Source organism: Lepisosteus oculatus, chromosome 9 (genome assembly GCF_040954835.1).
Source record: "Lepisosteus oculatus isolate fLepOcu1 chromosome 9, fLepOcu1.hap2, whole genome shotgun sequence".
Classification (NCBI taxonomy): Eukaryota; Metazoa; Chordata; class Actinopteri; order Semionotiformes; family Lepisosteidae; genus Lepisosteus; species Lepisosteus oculatus.
In genome coordinates this window covers 38,224,966-38,246,348 of record NC_090704.1, presented here as the reverse complement: position 1 = coordinate 38,246,348, position 21,383 = coordinate 38,224,966, and the positions used below count along the sequence as shown (strand labels likewise).

General features: G+C 35.8%; 1 protein-coding gene across 1 annotated transcript in view; it reads left to right on the top strand.

The window, feature by feature from the left end:
* Nucleotides 1-20,272, top strand: part of rab40b (RAB40B, member RAS oncogene family) — a 50,291-nt gene extending 30,019 nt beyond the window's left edge. Inside the window, exons 3-7 of the mRNA XM_015356679.2 lie at nucleotides 1,282-1,342; nucleotides 7,940-8,000; nucleotides 13,225-13,302; nucleotides 16,170-16,392; nucleotides 19,189-20,272. Of these exons, the coding sequence (XP_015212165.1) occupies nucleotides 1,282-1,342; nucleotides 7,940-8,000; nucleotides 13,225-13,302; nucleotides 16,170-16,392; nucleotides 19,189-19,463 (698 nt within the window). The 3' untranslated portion in view covers nucleotides 19,464-20,272. The remainder of the gene's footprint in view (nucleotides 1-1,281; nucleotides 1,343-7,939; nucleotides 8,001-13,224; nucleotides 13,303-16,169; nucleotides 16,393-19,188) is intronic.
* The last annotated feature ends 1,111 nt before the right edge of the window (nucleotides 20,273-21,383 follow it).

The following is a 21,383-nucleotide window of genomic DNA, read 5'->3' as shown; positions in this document are numbered from 1 at the left end:
GGTATTTTAAGTAATTTTCATGATTGGTATTTCGCCTAAAACACCAAAGCTGGAGTTAGGGCCTCAGAGTGAGAAATTCTGAAGGAATGGTGGGACGCTTTCTAGTGCTTAGACAGAGGTCACTGATGTGCAAGTATACATTGCTCAGTTACAAACACAGACAGCGAAGGTGGCAAATGGAAAATCTAGATTTTTTTCTTTGGGAAGTCTGGCTGCATTTGCCTAATAATGCAGGTCAGCCTGGTCAGTACCTGGATGGGAGACCTCCTGGGAAAGACTAAGGTTGCTGCTGGAAGAGGTGTTAGTGGGGCCAGCAGGGGGCGCTCACCCTGTGGTCCATGTGGGTCCTAATGCCCCAGTATAGTGATGGGGACACTATACTGTAAACAGGCGCCGTCCTTCGGATGAGACGTAAAACCGAGGTCCTGACTCTCTGTGGTCATTAAAAAAATCCCAGGGCGCTTCTCGAAAAGAGTAGGGGTGTACCCCGGTGTCCTGGCCAAATTTCCAATTGGCCCTTACTAATCATGGCCTCCTAATAATCCCCCTCTATGAATTGGCTACATTACTCTGCTCTCCTCCCCACTGATAGCTGATGTGTGGTGAGCGTTCTGGCGCACTATGGCTGCCGTCGCATCATCCAGGTGGATGCTGCACATTGGTGGTGGTGGAGGGGAGTCCCCATTACCTGTAAAGCGCTTTGAGTGGAGTGTCCAGAAAAGCGCTATATAAGTGTAAGCAATTATTATTAATTATTATTAATAACATAGCCCACACTAGAACCTGTAATGCCTGGACTACAATGCTCAATCTGCCTGACCAACAGATTGCAGGATGCAAATGGGGCTGTGAATTTCATGTAGAATTTGCCACTGAATTATTCTGAATGAACAACTGAATGATCACTGAAGGATGTGCTGGTAGTTTTTGAATTGTTCACCATGTAATTGAATAAATGGCTGTTTAAAGAGATAATCAGTTCTTGAGTTCTCAAAAAATATCAAAGCAAGATTTTGGTTTTATAAAACAAATGAGAAATGCCTGATTTTTTTCCTATCAACTGAAAAAGGAGACATTCTGAATGAAGCAAGTGAATTTTATTCTCCATTGCCTTTGATCTGTTATCATAGGTGACACTGCTGACTTCCCATTTGTTTCTCGTACAGAGACACAATACAATCCTTTCTCTCATATCAGTGGGTGTTACGTGTTATGTGTGCATGCTGCATTTTTTTCACCCGAATTCAGATAACTCTAATATTTTCTTCTCATCTTTGACAGGAATTGATTACAAGACAACAACTATCTTGTTAGATGGACGAAGGGTTAAACTACAGCTCTGGTAAGTTTCTAAAAGAAAATCCAGTCTTTTTTGGAAATCCAGATCTTCATTTCTTTGTTTGCTGTTTTTGTCCTGAATTTGTTTTCTTACTAACTTACTGAAGTGGCGTCTCAAAAGGAAGCCAGTCCATTGCCTCGCCCACTAGCCTCTTCCATCGCATCCCATCTCTCTAAAATTTGTTTTCAAAATTGTGAAATTGTTATTGTGAAGAAATCCTCCAAAATGGCTCAAACAGTAAAGGTAGTTGCTCAGAGTTAACAATGAGCCCTGTAGAGCAGACACTACTGTATCAAACCTGGAATATGATGCTAAGTTTACCAGAATGGGGTAGGCCAGAGTCACCGTCAAAGCGCAGCGTACTGTCAAGTGTTGTCAGTAAGAGAGATCACTCCTCTAAATTAAATGCACTCTCCAATAAGGCAGAACTTCACAAGTTGAATGGCAAATGGCTCTGGAACTTCAGCATGTCAGATGAATACTTGCACATGTCTACCTTCTCCTTTTGCGGAACATTATAGAGTTTTTAGCAGCAGGCTAGCTGATAAGCAATTGGAAATTTTAAGTTAGTAATGTCTAAAAGTAAATTAATTGAAGGGAAGCTAAAACATATTGTAAGCTAAAACACTTAAAATGTCTGCAGACACAGTATTTTAGACTTTTTTGACCAGCTAGTTTGATTTAATGTACAACATGAAAAGAATGCTAAATTCTCAAACGCCACAGTTTTCTCCGTGATCTAATCTGAATTTCATTTAGAGAGAACACTGTATTGTAATGTTCTGATCAGAAGCAAAATACAAACCATGTGGACTCTTATTTTTTTAGAACATAATGATATCTTTGCATACCAAAAGCATCTCCAAGATTTGCAATGTGGTCTTTTCATTCACAGCTGCTCAAGCAGTGCTGCTTTCCACATTTTTCTAAAAAAAATGTTTTAACTGTTGTTTAAAATCTATGAATAAACTTGAAATTTTGAACCACACTGAAGTAAATATTGAATTATAAATGTTGAAACTTTGTAAGATTTCTCTTGGGATATACAGCTGTTTCAAATGGTGTTTCCAATTTTCCAGTATCCAACTTATACATTACTTTTACATCCCATTTCTTTGAATTATTTAATAGTACTCAACATTGCTATCTATATAGTAAAAACACGTGGCAAAATAAAAAATAAGCACCTCATCTCCACCACATATATGTATTTCAGTCAGGGTCATGATTTAATGCTGCTTAACTTTTAGACAATTAAGTTATTCCAGTACTCTGTGATCAAATTTCTTGCCAGTTTTTGCCAGAGAAACAAGTTTGCAATGTACTTCTAGATTTGAAGTTCTGTCCAGGTCATTTTAACTAGAAAGAAAACTTGAACTGAACTCAAGACTTCAGCTTTTAGCAGACCTAAAGTGTAACCACAACAGCAAAGAGTAAGAGATAAATGGTCATTTTATCAAAAAATAAAACTTGTTAAACTGTCCTTTTTCTTCATTTAGGTGCTGTGGAAAGAAAAGAAGGCAAAAAAGTTGTTGTACAAGTCAAAGCTCAGAAATACAGAAGTATTATTATAGTTAATAGTGTAATTTTGTCTGTTACAAAAAATCTCATTGGTGTTACTAAACTAAGAAAAGGGTGGTTGTATTAAATGAATCAGAAATTCCAAATTAACAAATGACTTTGTGGTAAATATTTGGTGTGGACAAGTCTCAAACTGTTTAATGAAAGTCAGTGGTCATTTGTAGAAATGTGCCGTTATTCAGCATTTTCTTGTAGTCTTTTAAGTCAGATGTACTATTAGGAAATGCATTGTTCACAATGCTGTAAAAGCCTCCATCTGACAAGATGCATGTTGGACGCGTATGAGCTTTCAAGTGATCTATCCTCTCAAACCACTGAAAAGCTGCACTCCAGGTGCCAATCAGGAGTCAGGATCAAGGCCGAGTACCTCTTGGCCTCATCACCAAAGGATATTTAAAAATATTTTTTGTTCTTAGGTGGTTAGTGAAAGCCATTTTCTAAGACCAGATCACATTTAGTTTCCAACAGGATATACTCATCAAAATGGGGAGCACTGTCTCTTTTCAGACGATGTACCTTGTACATTACTGAAAGACATCAGCTAGAGACTCCATCTGAATCACACCCATCTGGCAACCACATAACAGAAGGGGCAAGAGGAGATATCTGCTATTATTTGGTTGACTGTCATGTATACAGCTGTAGCTGAGGGAAAAATGCTGAAGGTGCTTCAAGAAACTGAACACGTGACAGGTACTGTTAATGGAGTTAAGAACAAAGGTTAGAAAGCTCATGGCTGAGCTTCCACCTTGTTCAGATAAGTATAAAAGTAAGGTACTGTTATTAGTACCACATTTTTTACTAAATACTTTCTATTACTTTGAAATGTGTTAAACCAAGGTTATGTACATTCATTATTCACGTTTCACACTATTCACATCTTTCCCAAAACAGGCCTTTTAATCGTTGTCATGCATGTCCTGATGCCATTGGAACAGGTTTTTAAAGGCCATAAGAGGTCTGTGTTTGTGGCTGAGAATGTGACCTTTGCCACACAGGTGTGACTACAAACTCATAAGCCTGACAGCAGTTTCCAAAGCTGCCTGCGCTTTTTCACGTAATTTTCCAGGAAAATCGATACCACATATCTATACAGTCAAGGTAACTGATGTTATCTTGCATAGAAACACAAGCAATTGTTAAAATGTTCCTGCCTTCCAAGAGACATCTTCAGCTCAGTGTGCATCAGTGCTTCAGTTTTTACTGAAGTCGCCTTTTAAGATTGTGACTTCAATTGATCAAATAACGATTAAGATTTGTGTTATGGAAAAACTCCATAGAGAGCATGTTTGGTGATCTTATCATACATAGTGTTTTGCAACTGGAGCAAATATGTCTTTATTTATAAAAAGAACAACCTGGTGCAACTATAATAATCTAATTTGTTGTAGTGGTATTCTTTGTAGTATTCCAAAGTGCTCTGAAATAAATGTGTATAAACCATATTAAAAATAGGAATTGCCAAAAGATCTGACCAAATTAACATAGTGAAATGCTCAAATGTACCTTTTTTATGTAATTTTAAGTGGGCATTCTGAATTTAGAGAGAAGCTAGTTGTTTTTTGACGGTGGAGTTTTAACTGTCAAAGGCAATGATGAGTGAAATGTTTACAGAGAAGGGGAATTGTTTTCAGTCTTCCCAGATAAAGACACCTCTGTCCTTTCCGTTTCCTCTCTAGTTTTCTCAGACGCCCGTGCCCCTTTTGCTGGAGCCTGTAACAACAGTACAATTGACCGTACTAGACTCCTGAGCTCTCCGTATTGTGGAGGCTTTTTGCTCTCTGGCATGAAGCCCAGGCCACGTCTGAGTCAGCTCTGTGTTCAGATTTTCTGGAATGCAGAAACCTGGGCGATTGACTTGTGTTGTGTACAAAACGTCTTGTGGAGCAACAAGACTGAAACAAAACGTCAATGTTTCATGTCACCTACCCTTAATATTTCAAGTTTAAGTTTATTGTCATATGTACCTAAGTACAATGAAATGCGTTTTTGAGTGCTTTCCTCACATCACAAATGACATAAAATATGACATAACATTGACAAAGAAAATGGCATAAAAAACAACATTACAATTCTTGGAGACAGTGTCAAATAATGACCCAGTATAGTGGCTCTTCAGTATTACCATAAAAGTTAAGACTATCAATCATGAGAGTCAATAATCATCATCATCTTCTGAAATTAATGCTTTTTAGGTTTTTCTTAGTCTGTATCAAAGTACAAAGACTGAAAGTGACAAGACTTTGGAAGTCCACAGGTTTTCTTAGAGGATAATTTTGTCATAACATAAAAATGACAGATCACTTTTGGTTAATGTCTTAATGTGGTATCATCTTTCCGTTGAATTATATTACCAGTTTTGTTCTAGAGACATACTGTACATAAAACCACGCAACATTATGAGAACTTCCGTTCCTTGATTTGTAATTACAAAAACTGAAACTGAAGCCTCGGTTAATTTCTTAGCCATTCTATATTGCATCTCAGGCTCTCAGATCAAACTGTGGAAAGATTGCAAAACACACTTAAGAATAAGTGCAGCAAAGCCTGAATTATATCATTTTTAATCAATACTCATTTGATGATAAATCTCAGCAGACTCTTCTTATTCCATAGTATAACTATGGTTCTTCCAACAGAAGTATAAAACATGAGTTGCTTCTTAAATGCTTCAAAAATCATTGAGAAGCACACTTGTTTTTATTAATTAAATAGGACCCTCCCTCTTCCCAACTGAGAGATGTATGTTTTAATGTTAAAGAAACAGCACTCTATATGTGAAGTATGAACATCCGTCAGAGGGTGAGTTGTTTTGCTAGTCAGGAATTTTATATAATGGAAACTGATGAGCCAAATGTGTTACATACTGTACAAGAAACAGATAATGAAAAACAAAGCCAATACAAAAACAAGGAAAATTAGTTCCCTTGCCACCAAATGTTTATGCAAGCAGCTGTTTTATTATTCCGTCAAAAATATCCAAAAACTGAGCTGGACAAAGCTTTTTCAAAGCCATCCAAATTAAACTAGCTCAGACCTTTAACATCACTTTGGAAAAAAGTTGTTAGGAGGAGAGCTGTCCTGCAAGCTGTGGTTCACTCCCTTTACATGAGAATATTGAAAGAACATCCGTGTCAATTATCAGTTTGTTTCCTGCAACACCATTCTGAATCTTTATGGTAACGGGGGAATTTTGAAATAATTTTAGAAGAAAATGAAGTGTTATTGTATAAAGTATTTTATGATACATAACTCATTGAAGTCCTGATAAGCGTAGACATACAATATTGCTTACCAGCTGTATCACTGTCTGACAGACGGAATGCAGAACAACACTGATGTGGTATCTTTCTATAGCACAGCTACAAGCTCAGGATCAATAGATAATGTAACCTAGCATGTGATTTCCTTTTGTGGTTTAATAATCTGAGCCCTTCAAGCATGCACAAGAGCAACTTTTATTTCCATCCCAAATAAACAGAACTCATCCGTGACCCAATGGTTTTAAATGGACCATATTCAAGGCTGCATCCTGGCAGCATCTTAAGTTCTTATGTCTTCCTATTCATTTTTATGCTTGTCATTCTAACGCAAGTCTCATAATAAATATCTGTTGCAAGCAGACATAGTTTCAGAAGGTCCCTTAAAATAAAGATTGCTTGCATTAAAGATTCAGGGGAGATAAAGTTTTTTTAGAACTTCTGAGAACAAGCTTTTTTCAGTTTTCGTTTCTATGTGTACAGGTTTCTGTACTTTTGAAATCTTTTGAAAAAAAGTCTTTTTTTATTTGGCTGTTCAGTATACAGGTATATACTTGAAAAGCTCTATCATTTAAATTTTAATCCTGTTTTCTAAGAGCATAGTTTATTAAAGTTGATTATTGTATTTGTATATACAGCTGCTTCTCTCTGTTCATCTTGATTACTTTACACTATGATAACAGAACATGTGGACATTCCAGAAAGCATGGATATTATACAGTATATGTGACGGACTCCCCTGCTTCCCCTTGCCCTGTAATTGAAGATAGCTGTTTTTCTGAGCTTCAAAATGTCCTGAGCATCCATGTTCATTTCCTCCATTAATGTTGCCGAATGAGTAAAATTGAAAGCAATCCACATTTGAACTGAAATAAAAAGCATTTGAACTGAAGTGTTGTTGGTTTAGGCACATACTGTACAGTAACACTAAATCTATTTCTTCTAGTATTTTTCCCTGACTAGGACCAAACACACACTTAAAAAAAAACTATGACCAAATACTAGTGACAAAAAACTTTGAAATTTAATTTCCAAGCTTACATGGTAGTGAGTTTTGTTTTAAGTGGACCAACCCACAGAAACCGATTTCAGTTACTTAGAATCTGAATCGTTTTCTCCTCCTCTGAGACACTTTTCATGGTGGACTAAGTAAGGCAGACATGGCACCTCTTCACTGAATGATATTTTTGTTGGTAATGACATCTTGATAGTATATAAGCATTTTTGTAGGTAACATATCTTGAGAGCACTGATGTCACCTAGAATTTAAGATTTATTTTTAATACAGTATGTCCTGACATCTAGTTCTGTATGTTTTAAGTAGCCAGTTACAGTGTGTAAATTAATTGGTAATACATGTGGCTTCTTTCATTAGCTACATCCAGAGGATAAGTCCATCCATCCATTATCTAAACGCTTTATCCACTTCAGGGTTACAGGGAAGCCGCAGCCTGTCCTGGCTAGCAACGGGCGCGAGGTGGGCTACGCCCTGAATGCCAGTCCGTTGTAGGGCACATAACGATACAGACGTACACACACATACAGGAATAATTTTCCCAAATGCCAATTTACCTACCAGTATGTTTTTGGACTGCGGGAGGAAACCAAAATGAACAAAGGGAGAACACACAAACTGAACACAGAGTGCACCCCAGGTCCGGAATTTTACTCAGGGCTGTGACAGTACAGTGCTAACCACTGCGCCAAATCTGTGTATCGTTAACCTGTAAAACTGACCTTCTGTTCTGTTGTCTTTCAGGGACACATCTGGCCAGGGGCGATTCTGCACCATATTTCGCTCGTACTCCAGAGGAGCCCAGGTAGGAAGTGTGGTCAGGCCCAGAACGTGAACAAAGCCGATATCTAGCTCAATGATCCCTAGTTGTTTTGCAAGATTTTTTATAATCATATAATATTTAAACCATTTCAAATGGCTGGTACTGTCCTGGATTTTATTCTGGGTCTTTACAGCATAATATTTTGAAAGCACTGTTTGTAATGTAAACACAGAAGCATTATGTTTAGAAGACTATTTGATATTTAAATGAAAATTGATTTTGAATTTTGACATTGGTTGTATGCCTGAATCAGCTAGTAAAAGTGTTTCAAGACATTTCAAGATAATTTTAAAATGACAGTACAGTATATTATATACATACCAGAATTACCAGTTTTAAAAGCAGCAACATTACGTCAGTTTTTCTGGTAGAAATATAATGTGCATTATTTAACAGAAAGAGGGTTTATGTGGTTGATGGTTTCTCTATTCTGCTTTGTGAATTTCTTGCTGTTTCTGTGCACGTTCCGAGCATTTGACCCAACTTTATTGTTACACCCCCATTGTTACACTACCATTCAAGATGTAAAGAATAGTTTTTGAATACTGGTCTTTCACACTGAGGAAAAAGAGTGAACAGCATAAAACAGCAGCTACATTTCTGTCAACTAAAAGCCTGTAATTAATGTTCCATATTGCAAGGTTCAGTAAGCATTATTTATAAGGAACTTTTTCCTATGACTTAAACATACAGAATAGAAAAAAAATGCACAATTTCTAGATAATACAATAATGGCATGAATTATAACAAAAGCCGCATATTTTTATTGCTCACAGTATCTTCAAGCACCACGCAAATCCAGCTTGAAACTGCAAAGCAAATAATTTTTTGTTGTTTAAATTACACTAAAATTACATCTCTTCTGTTTATTTTTTTTTGTTTTATTGTTTGTCTGTTGTATTATCATTTAATTATCTCAGCTGTTACTTTTATAATGTGTTTGTTTCTTATGTATTCTCCACTGCAGTATGACCTAGTCAATTATATATTCTAATATTCTTTAGTGGGATTTAAGTCCCAATTCATTCTTTAGATGCTGGAATACAACTGAAAGTTTGGTTTACCACTGTGCTTTGCTGTAAGCAATTTCAGACAGAACAGGCTTCAAACCTGCCCTGAAATTAAAAAAAATGAATATGTCAGTTAAATGTCACACATTTTCAACTTGACCTGTTGATGTTTCTTTACTGTGCATAGCTATGAGTCAAACTGGTTTAGCTATTAGCTGTTCCTGTAACTCAATGGATCTGATGTTAACTGATTTGACCTGGCTGTCAGTGAAAATTAGGGTGATCAATTATCAATTAGCAAAAGACAAACAACGTTAACTTGGATAATTAAATGAATTATGCTAATTAAAATATTTCAATTTTTTTCTTTCTTGCATTATCAGGCCCTGTCCTATGCAAGCAAGACTACTGAATTCAACTAAGGTGTTAAGTTTAATAGACATGCTTATATATTTTACTCTTCGAGCATTAAAAAATGGTTGTCTGTCTTAGATTGTTCCAACAACTAGAAGACCAGATGGTTATCTATCATGTGACCTTAGGGATCACAGTTTGGTGAAAACCGATACTCATCTGAATAATACTGTGTCAATTATGGTTTTAATCATCGTTGTAATACTTTTTGGACTTGGTGGGTGTATGTTACCCTGATCCTGGAGAGCCACAAACCTGTAGGTCAAAAAGTACAGACCTGGAAAGCATGTTAACTTCTCTTAAATATGACATCTGCAGTAGAACCATAACAGCCATTTTGGAGCATTTGGATCTGGAATTATATTATTAAGAAAATGAATCATATTTTTAGTGCGTTCTACAAGAATTAATATTCTAGAATTAGGGTTTCCACCAATATTTATTCTTTGTTCTGAGCTACAGTAGTCAACAATCACTAAAAAATGTAAAGAAACAGTATTGACAGTTTAGTCAATGTTTTCCCTGGTAAGATGCTTAGAAGTAAAATAATCCAAAGGAAGGATTATGTCTCACATTTATATAGGGGCAGGAAATTGTTTGATATATGTGAGGTTTGTCATCTCACCATTTCAACTTTGTGAGCTGACTGAAAATGATCCTATAGGATCACATCTCAAAGCATCATATATTGCACATGGTGACTGAAACTGGTTTTACAAATGAATGCATCACTCAGTGAGGGAGGGGTGTTAATGAGGATGTCAGTTCTGTTTAATTGAAGATGTGTTTATATGTGCTGTTTGGCAAAGGGAAGACTCATGTAGTATGTGTCTTTGCTGTGGGAGGGAGGACAAGTTGTCGTATCATGTTATGACACAGTTGAGTTAGGTGTCAATTGGAGAGGAGCCCGTGAGAAGTAGCTTTGTTAGTGTGAGTACAGGGAACAGTAAGAGCCCAGAATCATCATTCATCATTATCCGGAGACACAGAATGACAGGTGCAAAAGAAAGCAGAAGACATACTGAAGATTGATAGGCCCTGAGCTATGGAGAGATTTTAATCCAACTGGAAAAAATGATACTGTACCTTCTCCTTCTTAACAGTTCCTTCTTATATGGCAGAAGTCTGTTTAGTAGGCCAGCAGTTACCATGGAAATTACACTATGGAACTCCTTGCTGTCCTTGCAGTATTCAAAGGATAAACAGTGTGAAAAGTCACAGATACAATATCTCCTTTACCTTTAATATATCCAGAACTCCTCCATTATAGTATATACATTCATTTCTCTAAGATGATAAATATGTGCATTTAATTGTACAGTGCCATGTATCATTAGTTGCTAATAGATTGATCTTCTCACAGTGTTTTGGGCTACACTGAAATCCCAGTTGTCAATGTGAAGGTTCCTTCTGATAAAATACTTGGTAGCTGAGTAAACGCAGTACTATGATTAGCTAATGCTGCAAAAATAATAGACAAATTGTCTGTTTACCTGTGACAGGTTGTATTAAGCATTAAACCTCAATAATGCAATAATGTTAAATGTGAGTGTTAAAGATAAAATAGGAGATAAGCAGGAGTATGTGTTTATTTTCCCATTTAACTACTATATGTGTGATGCAATTAAACACACAGTTAGAATCCTGTACAAACTTTCAGTCTAGGTACAGTATATGATGATGATGAATGAAAAGGTTGAAATAAAACAGTAAGTTTCAATCCAATTAACATATTCAATTTCGTTGAATTTCTCCTAGTACAGGGTGTGAGGGATTTCTGGTAACCGTGGCTGTGTTTTACGTGTTAGCTCTGGTATTCAATCTGTCCTCTGAGCACCAGCACACCCTCTTTGTCTGTTGTGGAAAAAACGTGTCAGTGGGTGTGCTAATGATTTCTGCCTGTTTAATCAAACAGGAAAGTGTAAATGAGCAGGTAACACAATGGAAAGGGGCTATTAATAATGTCTGTATGTCATGAAAAAAATTGGCAAGATTAACACCATTACCGTTTTGTTTTCCTTTTTTATTTATAAACTCCTACAAAATACAACATTTTGAATATCTGATAAGCTATGAACAAAATATTTTTTTGTTACCTTAATCTCTGGGTAAAAGCAACCTGACATCATTAAAAGTCTTGTTTTTCTTGGCAGGCTTGTTTCTTTAACACAGCATCATTACTGACTGAAAAGTCTCAAATAAATTTCAATTTATTCACCACTCTTAATGCATTTTTATTGTTGTGCGGGATGTTTTTTTTCGTTTGTGTTTATTTCTCACTGTGGCTGTGTACTTTATCTTAAATTGGTTTGTTTGCTTTTTTAGAAGCAACTGAACTGGAGAGAGACAGGAGTGAAATTTGTCGGGGTCAATAAATGTGTGCTCATCATTTTCCGTTATGCCATCATGCAGAGAAGATAAGAGACCAGGAAGTTCTGAACAGCTGAATTGCAATAGTTGCATTTATTTTACAGTGCAAACCAACCCCCCCCCCCCCCCCCCCCAAATTCTTCCTGCTATTTAAAGTCGAGCTCTGCACTCAGGCAGTAGTGACTTGAGGAAAGGGTGATGACCTAAACCTAAATTTTTTACATTCTAGGGACCTAACTTTTACTGTTTCAAATTACCAACGAATAAAGGCTGAAGCTTTGAGAATTGGCCTTTACATTTCAGAAATATATGAAGAGAGACAACTGTCTTCTCATTTTTTCATTTGGAAAAACTGAATGGCCCTCCACAACACTGCTGTGTTACTACAAAAACCTATTTTTTTTGGCTCGTTCCTGGTTGATAGCTAGCTGAAAGATTTAAGTTTCCATAGCTGTCAGTTTGGGAACTATCACTGTTAAATTTAGTGCAATTCAACAAGAATGAATGATGAACAGTGGAATTTTCTTTGCAGAGCAGCATTGCAATATTCCATGATTTATCTTCTGTAAATGTAGACAAATGCTTGGAGTTGTTTTCCACTGAATTTCAGTGCTTTTACTGTGTCCATGTTTCTGAAGTACAAACACATTTGATTTTACATCCTCAGTAGCAAAATGTAAACTGTATTAGCATTTAATGGTATTGGTTACTTCTGGCAGAATTCTAAGACAGCTCAATAATCCCTTTCCCTTTAGCAGCAAATATTGAACCACTGCAAAGTGCCAGACTGCTGTATAATATTAAATCTTAAGAACTCTAATGGCTTATATCAGGTTTCTTAACATGGCCACTTTTCTTTAAAATCAGGTTGTTTGTAGATTTGTAGTATTCTATTTAACGGTTTTAAAACATTTTATAATTGTTTGTTTGATTACATATGCAAGTCAACATATTTCAGGCTTTTCTCTTTAGTTTCTGGTGATATTTACTGTAACCTAACTTACCCTTCGGAATCTTTAGTTTGACCATTCAGGCTTTGAATAAAACATTCGGTTTAAAAATGTGTATTTATCATTTTGTAACTTTACAAAATGGGACAGTACAAGAAGTGTCTGAATACTTTTGCAAGGCATTGTATACTGAATATGCTTATTAGTGTTTTCTAAAACAATGTATGCTGTTATATTGGACATGTTTGGATATGGTTTTGTTGATGTGGAATAGCTGAAAGTTCTTCTCAGTAACGAAGGAATTACACATTTCATGTACATTTGATAGCAGGTTCTTCCATGGAATGTTTTTATGATATAAGTCAGCTCCTTATTTTTTTAAATAACCTGCATTTGCCTCAGCTTTTCAAGTATCACTGCTCCTTTACTGTTTAAAAACAGACCATGTCTGTGTTTTCACAGGGGGTAATCCTTGTATATGACATCACCAATCGCTGGTCCTTTGATGGAATTGACAGGTGGATCAAAGAAATTGATGAGGTATGCATATTCTAACAATGGCAAATCACAGGGAAAAAAAAATACAAGCACTGTGCTGTGCATCTTCCTGGGATCATATAACTTTAACATCAGACATGTAGTACTTTTTTTGCCTGACCTGCAGTTATCTGTAGCTTTTTAATGACTATAACATGATGAGTGCTGGCTTTTTCAAATACCACTTTACTATTTAGCTTGTCAACTGCTCTTGGTAGTGCTGGAAAAACAGGCCTGACCTGTGTCTTAGCAAATCGTGAAAAAATTCAGAACAGTATTTGTCTCAGCAGTGCCTTTAAGAAAATTAAACCATTTATTTTCTGTAGATATTGCCATGTACAGAAAGACAAAAGCATCCATAGACTCTAAAAACCTTCAGTGAGCTAAAAGACTACAGATGAAATAAAGCATGGCTCTCCTGTTTTTTCAGGAGTATTAATAAAGACTATATAAAATATATTACATATTCAAAAATTAATGGAGAAATTTACTAAACTGAACTGACCTTAAGTTTGTAGATACCAAAAGTAGCCAGATGAGCAAACACTGCAGCAACTTCAAAGGGAATTAAAAAAAGATTTAGAATTTAAGGTTGTGAAAACTGTCAACTGGAAGATAACATTTAATGCAGACTAACTATGGAGAAGTGCTTGCCTTCAAAACTGAGAGCAAGAGACACCTCTTTTACACAAAAGCTCATGGACGTCTGGAATAAGACATTGGTGATTTGGTTTCAATTACCATTAAATTTAGAGGTAGTTTAGATCAAACAAAGTTGGTGAATTAAAGCATCCTGATTTTACTTTTTGTGTTTATTTTGTTTGAGATCTGAAAAGGAGTTCAGAGTCTTGTTTTACAGTAATTTGAGATTATATATCCCAAAAGGGAACTGTATGTTTTAAAATAAGATCAGAATTATAGAATTCACATCTAAACTATTTGAATTCTGTACAACATTAAAGTATTTTATGAGTCTGTCAGCAACATCACAACATGCGATAGAAGAGGAAAATGTATTTTTATGAAGACATTTCAAGCATAATTCTACCTATTTCTGATGCTTATTTAAATCACGTAAGTAAAATCATGTAAATACACAGTAGGTTTTCTAAAAATGTTAAGATGAATGTACTGCTTTACAAATTATACAGTAACTCATAATTGCTTCAGTGTTGTTCCTATTGATGATATTCTGTCCTGTATTTATCAAAGCTACAAATTGAATCGTTGCATCTTGATTTAGCCTTCATAATGCATTATTATAGGATGTGGAGGGTCATGGGCTCAAATCACAGCTGCTGTGCTCCTGCTGTGCTCTTGAGCAAGGTCAGATTGCTCAAATGTGGGGCAGTGGTCATCGTTGTAAAAGAGAACTTGCTCTTAATTGATTTACCTGGTAAAATAGGGGAAGAAATATATATTATATGTACAGGACTATATTCATGTTTCATATGAGAGAGTAAGAATAATTATCAAGTAATACATTCATCTGATACCAGACAATCATCTGTGTTTGGGTTGTATCCATGAAACTGGATCTGAATGCATACTTACTTCCATTTTCATTGATTTGGTTGAATGCTCTTAGACTACTGTGTTCTCAAATCAGCACATGTGCTCTTTTATTTCTTTATGGTAAGACTATAGTTTGGATGATCAGGTTAAAATGAAGAGGCTGTATAACTGCGCTGCAGACTGTGTGGTGATAATGTGCTTCTGTGTAGTATGTCCAGCTACAGCAGTTATGTAGATTCAGTTTGATTCAGCACTAAGTAATTTCAGCCCTTTTCTGATAGCATGATAAAACATCTATTTTCTACCAGTTTATGTTTTTTAATTAGTTATGAAACTAACTAGCTAACAAGTCCTGTGCTATGATAATACTTTTCCTAACCTCACATTTTGCAAAGTGTAAGAAATTCTAAACTAAGTGAAAAACGTAGTAATGTTAAGATATTGTTAAAAAGAGTTCCTAAACAGCTAAGTAAGTTTCTTTTGCCAGAAAGCTGATTATTACAGGTAAGGTCTTACCCAAATGCACCAATATAGACATGAAATGTCAAATAGCTTTTATATCCCATTATTCCGATTATTAAACAATTTTATAACTGTTAATTTAAAGTAAAATCTTTGTAAATTTTTAAAAAACAGTTTTTTTAAATGACTCTTTGTAAATGACATTGTATGTGCTAAATACACTCCCCCCACAACAACAGCACATTGTGGTAGGCTTCACAATCACGTTTCATATAAAATACTGATTTGCTGCATCATTGCATTTTTGACTGACCTTGTGTATCAATAAGTCAATGCACCCTCCTCACTTCATGCTCTTCAGGCACTTCAGTATCATAGCTGTTCCATTTCAGAACTCCCATCTGCCATCTTCTTTCACTGCTTGGATGACTGTGTTGATTGATTGAGGCATTTGAGAAGTACTGTCCCTTGTTAACCACCATTGGATATCTCTCAGATTTGATAGTCATTTAAATGCATTAACTGAAATTTGAAGGATGATATTTTTTAACTTTGATGTAGAAACTAATCCAGCATTCACTGTCTTTAAGGCTCTACCTGATTGTTGTTTTGGCTGTATGAGGTTAGATTTTCTTTATTGTTTTTAACAAAAGCCCGTGGCTAAAGTATTTTTTCCTGATTTGATCCAGCATACTTTGTACGTTATATTTTTGCTTTTAAACATGTAATTACGATTTTCATATACAGAATGATATAAGCCCTGGCTTTGGACTTTTTAAAGATCATAGTAGCAATTAAGGTTTACACAGCCCTGTTCCAAGCAATCTTTATCTGTTTTGTCATGATCATCAGGCCTTGCTTGGCTTTGACATTTTCTTTACATTTTTTCCCAGCATGCCCCAGGCGTGCCCAAGATCCTAGTGGGAAATAGGCTCCACCTGGCCTACAAGAGACAGGTGACGACGGAGCAGGCCCAGGTGTACGCAGAGCGCTTGGGTATCACTTTCTTCGAAGTCAGTCCTCTGTGTAACTTCAACATCACCGAGTCCTTCACTGAGCTTGCACGGATTGTGCTCATGAGGCATGGCATGGAGCGCCTCTGGAAGCCAAACAAAGGTAATGAGTTTACATGTCATATGGGCACACTATTTTGTCCTAAGAGTGAGCAAGTCAGAGGTTAAAAAGGGTATCTGAAATGGATCAACAAATCAGGTAGGAAAATATAAGGGAAAAAGAGGCATTTTATAAAATGATTTAAAAAAAAACAAAAAACAGTACAATCCAGTTAAAAGAAGTATAGTGAATTCCATGCACCGGTAAATATATATAAATTAGAAAGGCCAAGAGGGAAATTTAAAGAAAAAAGTTAAATGCATCTGGAACAATACTGGGAAACGTATGTACAATGACAGATGAATGGCTGATTTACTAGATGAGTTTTTCACGTGGGTTATTCACTAATGAAGAAGTCACGCCTCAGGCAGAGGAAGGACAGAGTTCTGTATTTTAGATTATTAGCATAGACGAGGCAGAAATGATTCAGGTACTAAAAACACTAAATATTGATAACCCCCAGGTTATTACCTTTAGATGGTATTTCACAAACTGTACTCAGTTGAACAACAGATTTTATTCAGAAGCCATTTCTGCAACTCTTCAAACAGTTGCTCAAGACAGAGTTAGCACCTGTGCACTGGAGAATTGCTAATATAGTGCCCATCCATTAGAAGGGTGACAAAACTGAACCAGGTAATTACAGACTGATTACAAGTTGGACTTTTATTATATGTAAGGTTATGAAAACTGTTATTAGAATTAAATTAGAGACCAGCAGTATAGAAATCAGATACTAGGGAATAGTTAATATAGATTAAGACAAGGAAAGACTTGCCTAATCTACTTGTTAGAGTTCTTTAAACAAGCAACAGTACTAGTGGATGCACACATAATACATCATAGATCTATTTAGACTTTCAGAAGGCTTTGATAGCTTAATTCAGAAATAATAGATGGTAGGAATCAAAGTGGGGTGATGTAATTAGTAGAGTACCACCAAGTACCATCTGTACTATGCCCACTGCTCCTTGAATTTGAATTTATGTCAATGACCTAGATTCTAGTATAGTTAGTAAACTAGCCAAATTTGCAGATTTTACTAAATTTGGCTGATTAGTTAACAGCAGTAGCTGCTGAAATTCAATACAAAAGCAGCACAATATTCAAGAAGATATAGATACAAATTCAAAACTGGCAAACATCCTACAGGTTTTATTTAATGTAGACAAGTACAAGGTTTTTATATGTAGACAGCGAAAACAAATTATAAATGGAAAACATAAAGCTAGAGCACTTACAATGTGAAAAAGACTCACATGTATGCTGACATAATTTACATTTCTAGACAATGGAATGAACAGTGAAAAATGAAGCACAAGATACAAGCAGAAATTACGTGGAGTTTTATTTCAAACAGAGAACAGGAGGCACTTCTTTAACCAAAGGGTTGTGGGAGTGTGGAACAAACCACCCACAACTACCATTGAAGCCAGTGCCCTGGCTTATTTCAAGAAACAGCTGGATGAAATCCTTGGATCAATAGGTTATTAACATCCAAATAGATTAGTTGTACTTCCCATTTGTAACTGTTCTTATGTTCTTACTGTCCCACAGGGGCTTTCATTCTGAGTGATGTACAGTTCAGCATGCACCACAGAGTAAATTTAAAACATTTTCCAAATGGTTATTTTCCTGTAGCATTTTGATGACCCTCCTAAGCCCCACAAGTTGAAATGTTTAAGCATGTTTGTGGCTTTTTATGGGATTCTGTTTTACATATTTTCTACCTGTGTGACTGTATGAACTATCTATTCTTCTTAAAGTGGAGTAACAATAACATAGACACATGGAAGGAGAAATTCAAAGAGGAGTGTGCTGGCTTTCACTGTTATACAAATGCTGCCACCCAGTGGTTAAGTACAAAACAGCATAAAGTAACTAGGATAATTCCTTTGATTTTACTGTTTTATTTCAATTGGTTTAATTTACTATGCTTTGCTTTGACTGCCTGCAGAATACTCTTTTTTTTGTGGAAAATTTGAAATGAGAGATTTTGTGTCCAGCATGCAGCCACCCGTATTGTTTGTAATAAAATAACCAATTGTATTTTTTTACCATAAGTTATTAGTTATATATGGGTTATATTTTCCACAAATATTGTACATGTCCTTTTATCTATTCTTTAATGTTCAAGTTTATATGTAATAGTTGTCTGATTTGTATAGTGGTGTGTTACAAACTTCATCTAGTATCCACTAGAGTTGTAATAAATAGAAACAACAGAGGATTATATGTTAAGTTGTGATGAATAAGCTTTTCACATACAGTTATTAGAATTGATAAGTATTTTTTGCATTGTTGTTTAATGGGGTCTCATTCTTATGACAAACTGTTTTGTAGTGCTTTTTTTAAAGTTTAATATTAACAGATATTACTCTAGCCTTGCAAAGCCTACACTGACTCTGTAACTTAGGGTATTTTTGTTTGGCACACCCTAGGATATAAGTTTGATGTTGCTCTTATAGTCATACCACTTTTTAATGTTCATTACATTTAATTTTATTAATGCGTTTTCATTTTTTAATGCAGAGAGTGGCATCAAAGATATCGGCAGATAAAACGGGTATAATGAGAAATTTATTGAAAAATAGCCTATAATGTAAAACATATAAATCCCAACATTTTCTTCCAAGGGGCATCTGCCAGACAGGAGCTATTGAAATAAGCCAGGTTTGTGCTGAAATTGGGTGGCCACTTCATGCTGTTCTATGTGCAAGTCTTGAAATGTGGATCAACAGCTGCAAGCAATAATTCATACCTCTTCCTGACCCTGTTTGCCCTCTCTGTCTCTTTCAGTGTTGAGCCTGCAAGACCTTTGCTGCCGTGCCATTGTCTCCTGCACTCCAGTCCACCTGGTGGACAAGCTCCCCCTCCCTGTTGCCTTAAAGAGCCACCTCAAGTCCTTCTCCATGGCTAACGGTTTGAATGCCCGGATGATGCATGGACGCTCCTACTCCCTCACCACCAGCCACAGCAGCAACAAGAGGACTAGCCTGAAGAAAACCAAAATTATCCGTCCCCCCCAGAGCCCCTCGCAGAGCTGCACCAGGAACAGCTGTAAGATTTCCTAGCAGAGGTTCTCTGACAACAACTACAGGGATTTTGACTCATCTGAAGCCATGTTTTGTTGTTTCCGTATGATCCTGGAGAGGCTGTGTGCTGTGGACTCCTTCATTAGGAGCTGTGGACTGAGCATAGGAGCAGCCTTCTTGGGTTTTATTGCCATCCGCGTCACTGCTGGACCAGTGTTGCCAAAGACAGAATTGCTTTAGTGTACAGATGTAAGGATAAGATGGGGATAAGATAAAAATCAAGGGATTTTAAATTGGGTCTGAGCCAGTGTTTTTTTTGTTTGTTGAGATATACACTTAAAATGTGAGATTGTGATCAGTTTTGGCTCAGTTTTGCAAGCGAGGTAAGGGGATGTATCATGGAAGTTTGTCATCATGAATTTTTTTGATGCCATACAATCCGGAATCTGCAAAATTGCTGCATGATGTGGGAAATGCAAAAGCTTGCTGATGCCCATAATATGGATTTTCTTTAACATATTGCCTTGCAATTCTTCTAAGCACTAATGAAGAGAGGATCTGCTCTGAAAATTAATAACTGAACAGGCAGCTCTTTTAATGTGTATTTAATATATATATATAATTATGTTGTTTGATACTATTGTGGTTTTATTGTTTGGTTTGTATCACAAATTAATTCCCTTTTTTAACAGTGTAAAGTGACAGGGGGTTGTTAAAACACAGGAAGATGCCAAAGACATTTTTGATGGGTCTAGAAGGTATCTCTGCAAGAATTAATGAAGATGTCCTGCACAATGTTTTGTAACTAAGAACACTAAGATTTCCAATAAATGTTTCGAACAAGAAAATATCTCCTTGCTGTGCTTTCCTTTTAATTGCACAATCCTGGACTCAATTTTAAAAATGCAATGAGTGTTATAATAATTTATTAAAATTAAATCTGAAATTTTAAATTAGTTGCTTATTTTAAAACCTATAATCTATTAAATCTGATAAAACTTGTGTGCATTAAACCATTTTGAAATTAACACTGAATGAGTAGTACTGTATATAGTAGTAATCCATTACCAAGACCACATAGGACCATCTTTGACATTAATGAATGGACTTGATTCTTGTCTTAGTGTCATTTCATTAATGATCTTCATACTATTTGGTCTAATACATGTAGTTGTTGTTAAGAGTTCAATATAACATGTACAGTAACTTGTTTTCAGATTACTTATTTTATTGTGGAAATGTAGGTATGCTAATATTGGAAAGTGGAAACTATGCTCATACCTCATAAAAACCTGCAGCACTACTGAATGCATTAAATCAGGTATACTGTGTCAAAGCAAAATGAGCAATTCATATCTGATTTATGATAAAATATAAATATTATTAACCATTTAGGGATAATACAGTATACTGCTGTTTCTTCAATTGTGGTTTAGCTCAGCAGTAACATGCTTTTGTAAAACAGGTAAAAAAAGTGTTCCTAAGCAGTTAAATGTGAGCTAAAAGAGAGCTGGAGAAAGTTGAAAGCTGCAAAGCTGTTAGGATTTTCATCTAGAGGATGTTAGCCACAATTCTTCTTTTCTAGCATTTTCTTCCCCAGAAAACATTTCTATTATAAGCAAAATTATGTAGTACTTCATCCGAGAGCTTGCCAAACACAACACATTTACACCAAGATATTTTTTAGAGTGTGGTGCAATGAAAAATGCAATGAATGAATGGATTATTGCCAGGGAAACCATATAAACCACTTTAGGTTTTAAGAAATGTTTAACCATTTTTTTTTATTTTACCATGTCATTAAATGTAGTCTGTAAGATTTTATTACAGAAATAGCATAGCATTTAATGACATAGTGTATTTTAGTGACACAAAAGTGTGTCAAATAGATAAATTAAGGCCAAAGGTCTTGTATGATATTTGTGAATTTAGGAACTCACAAATATCATACATATAATA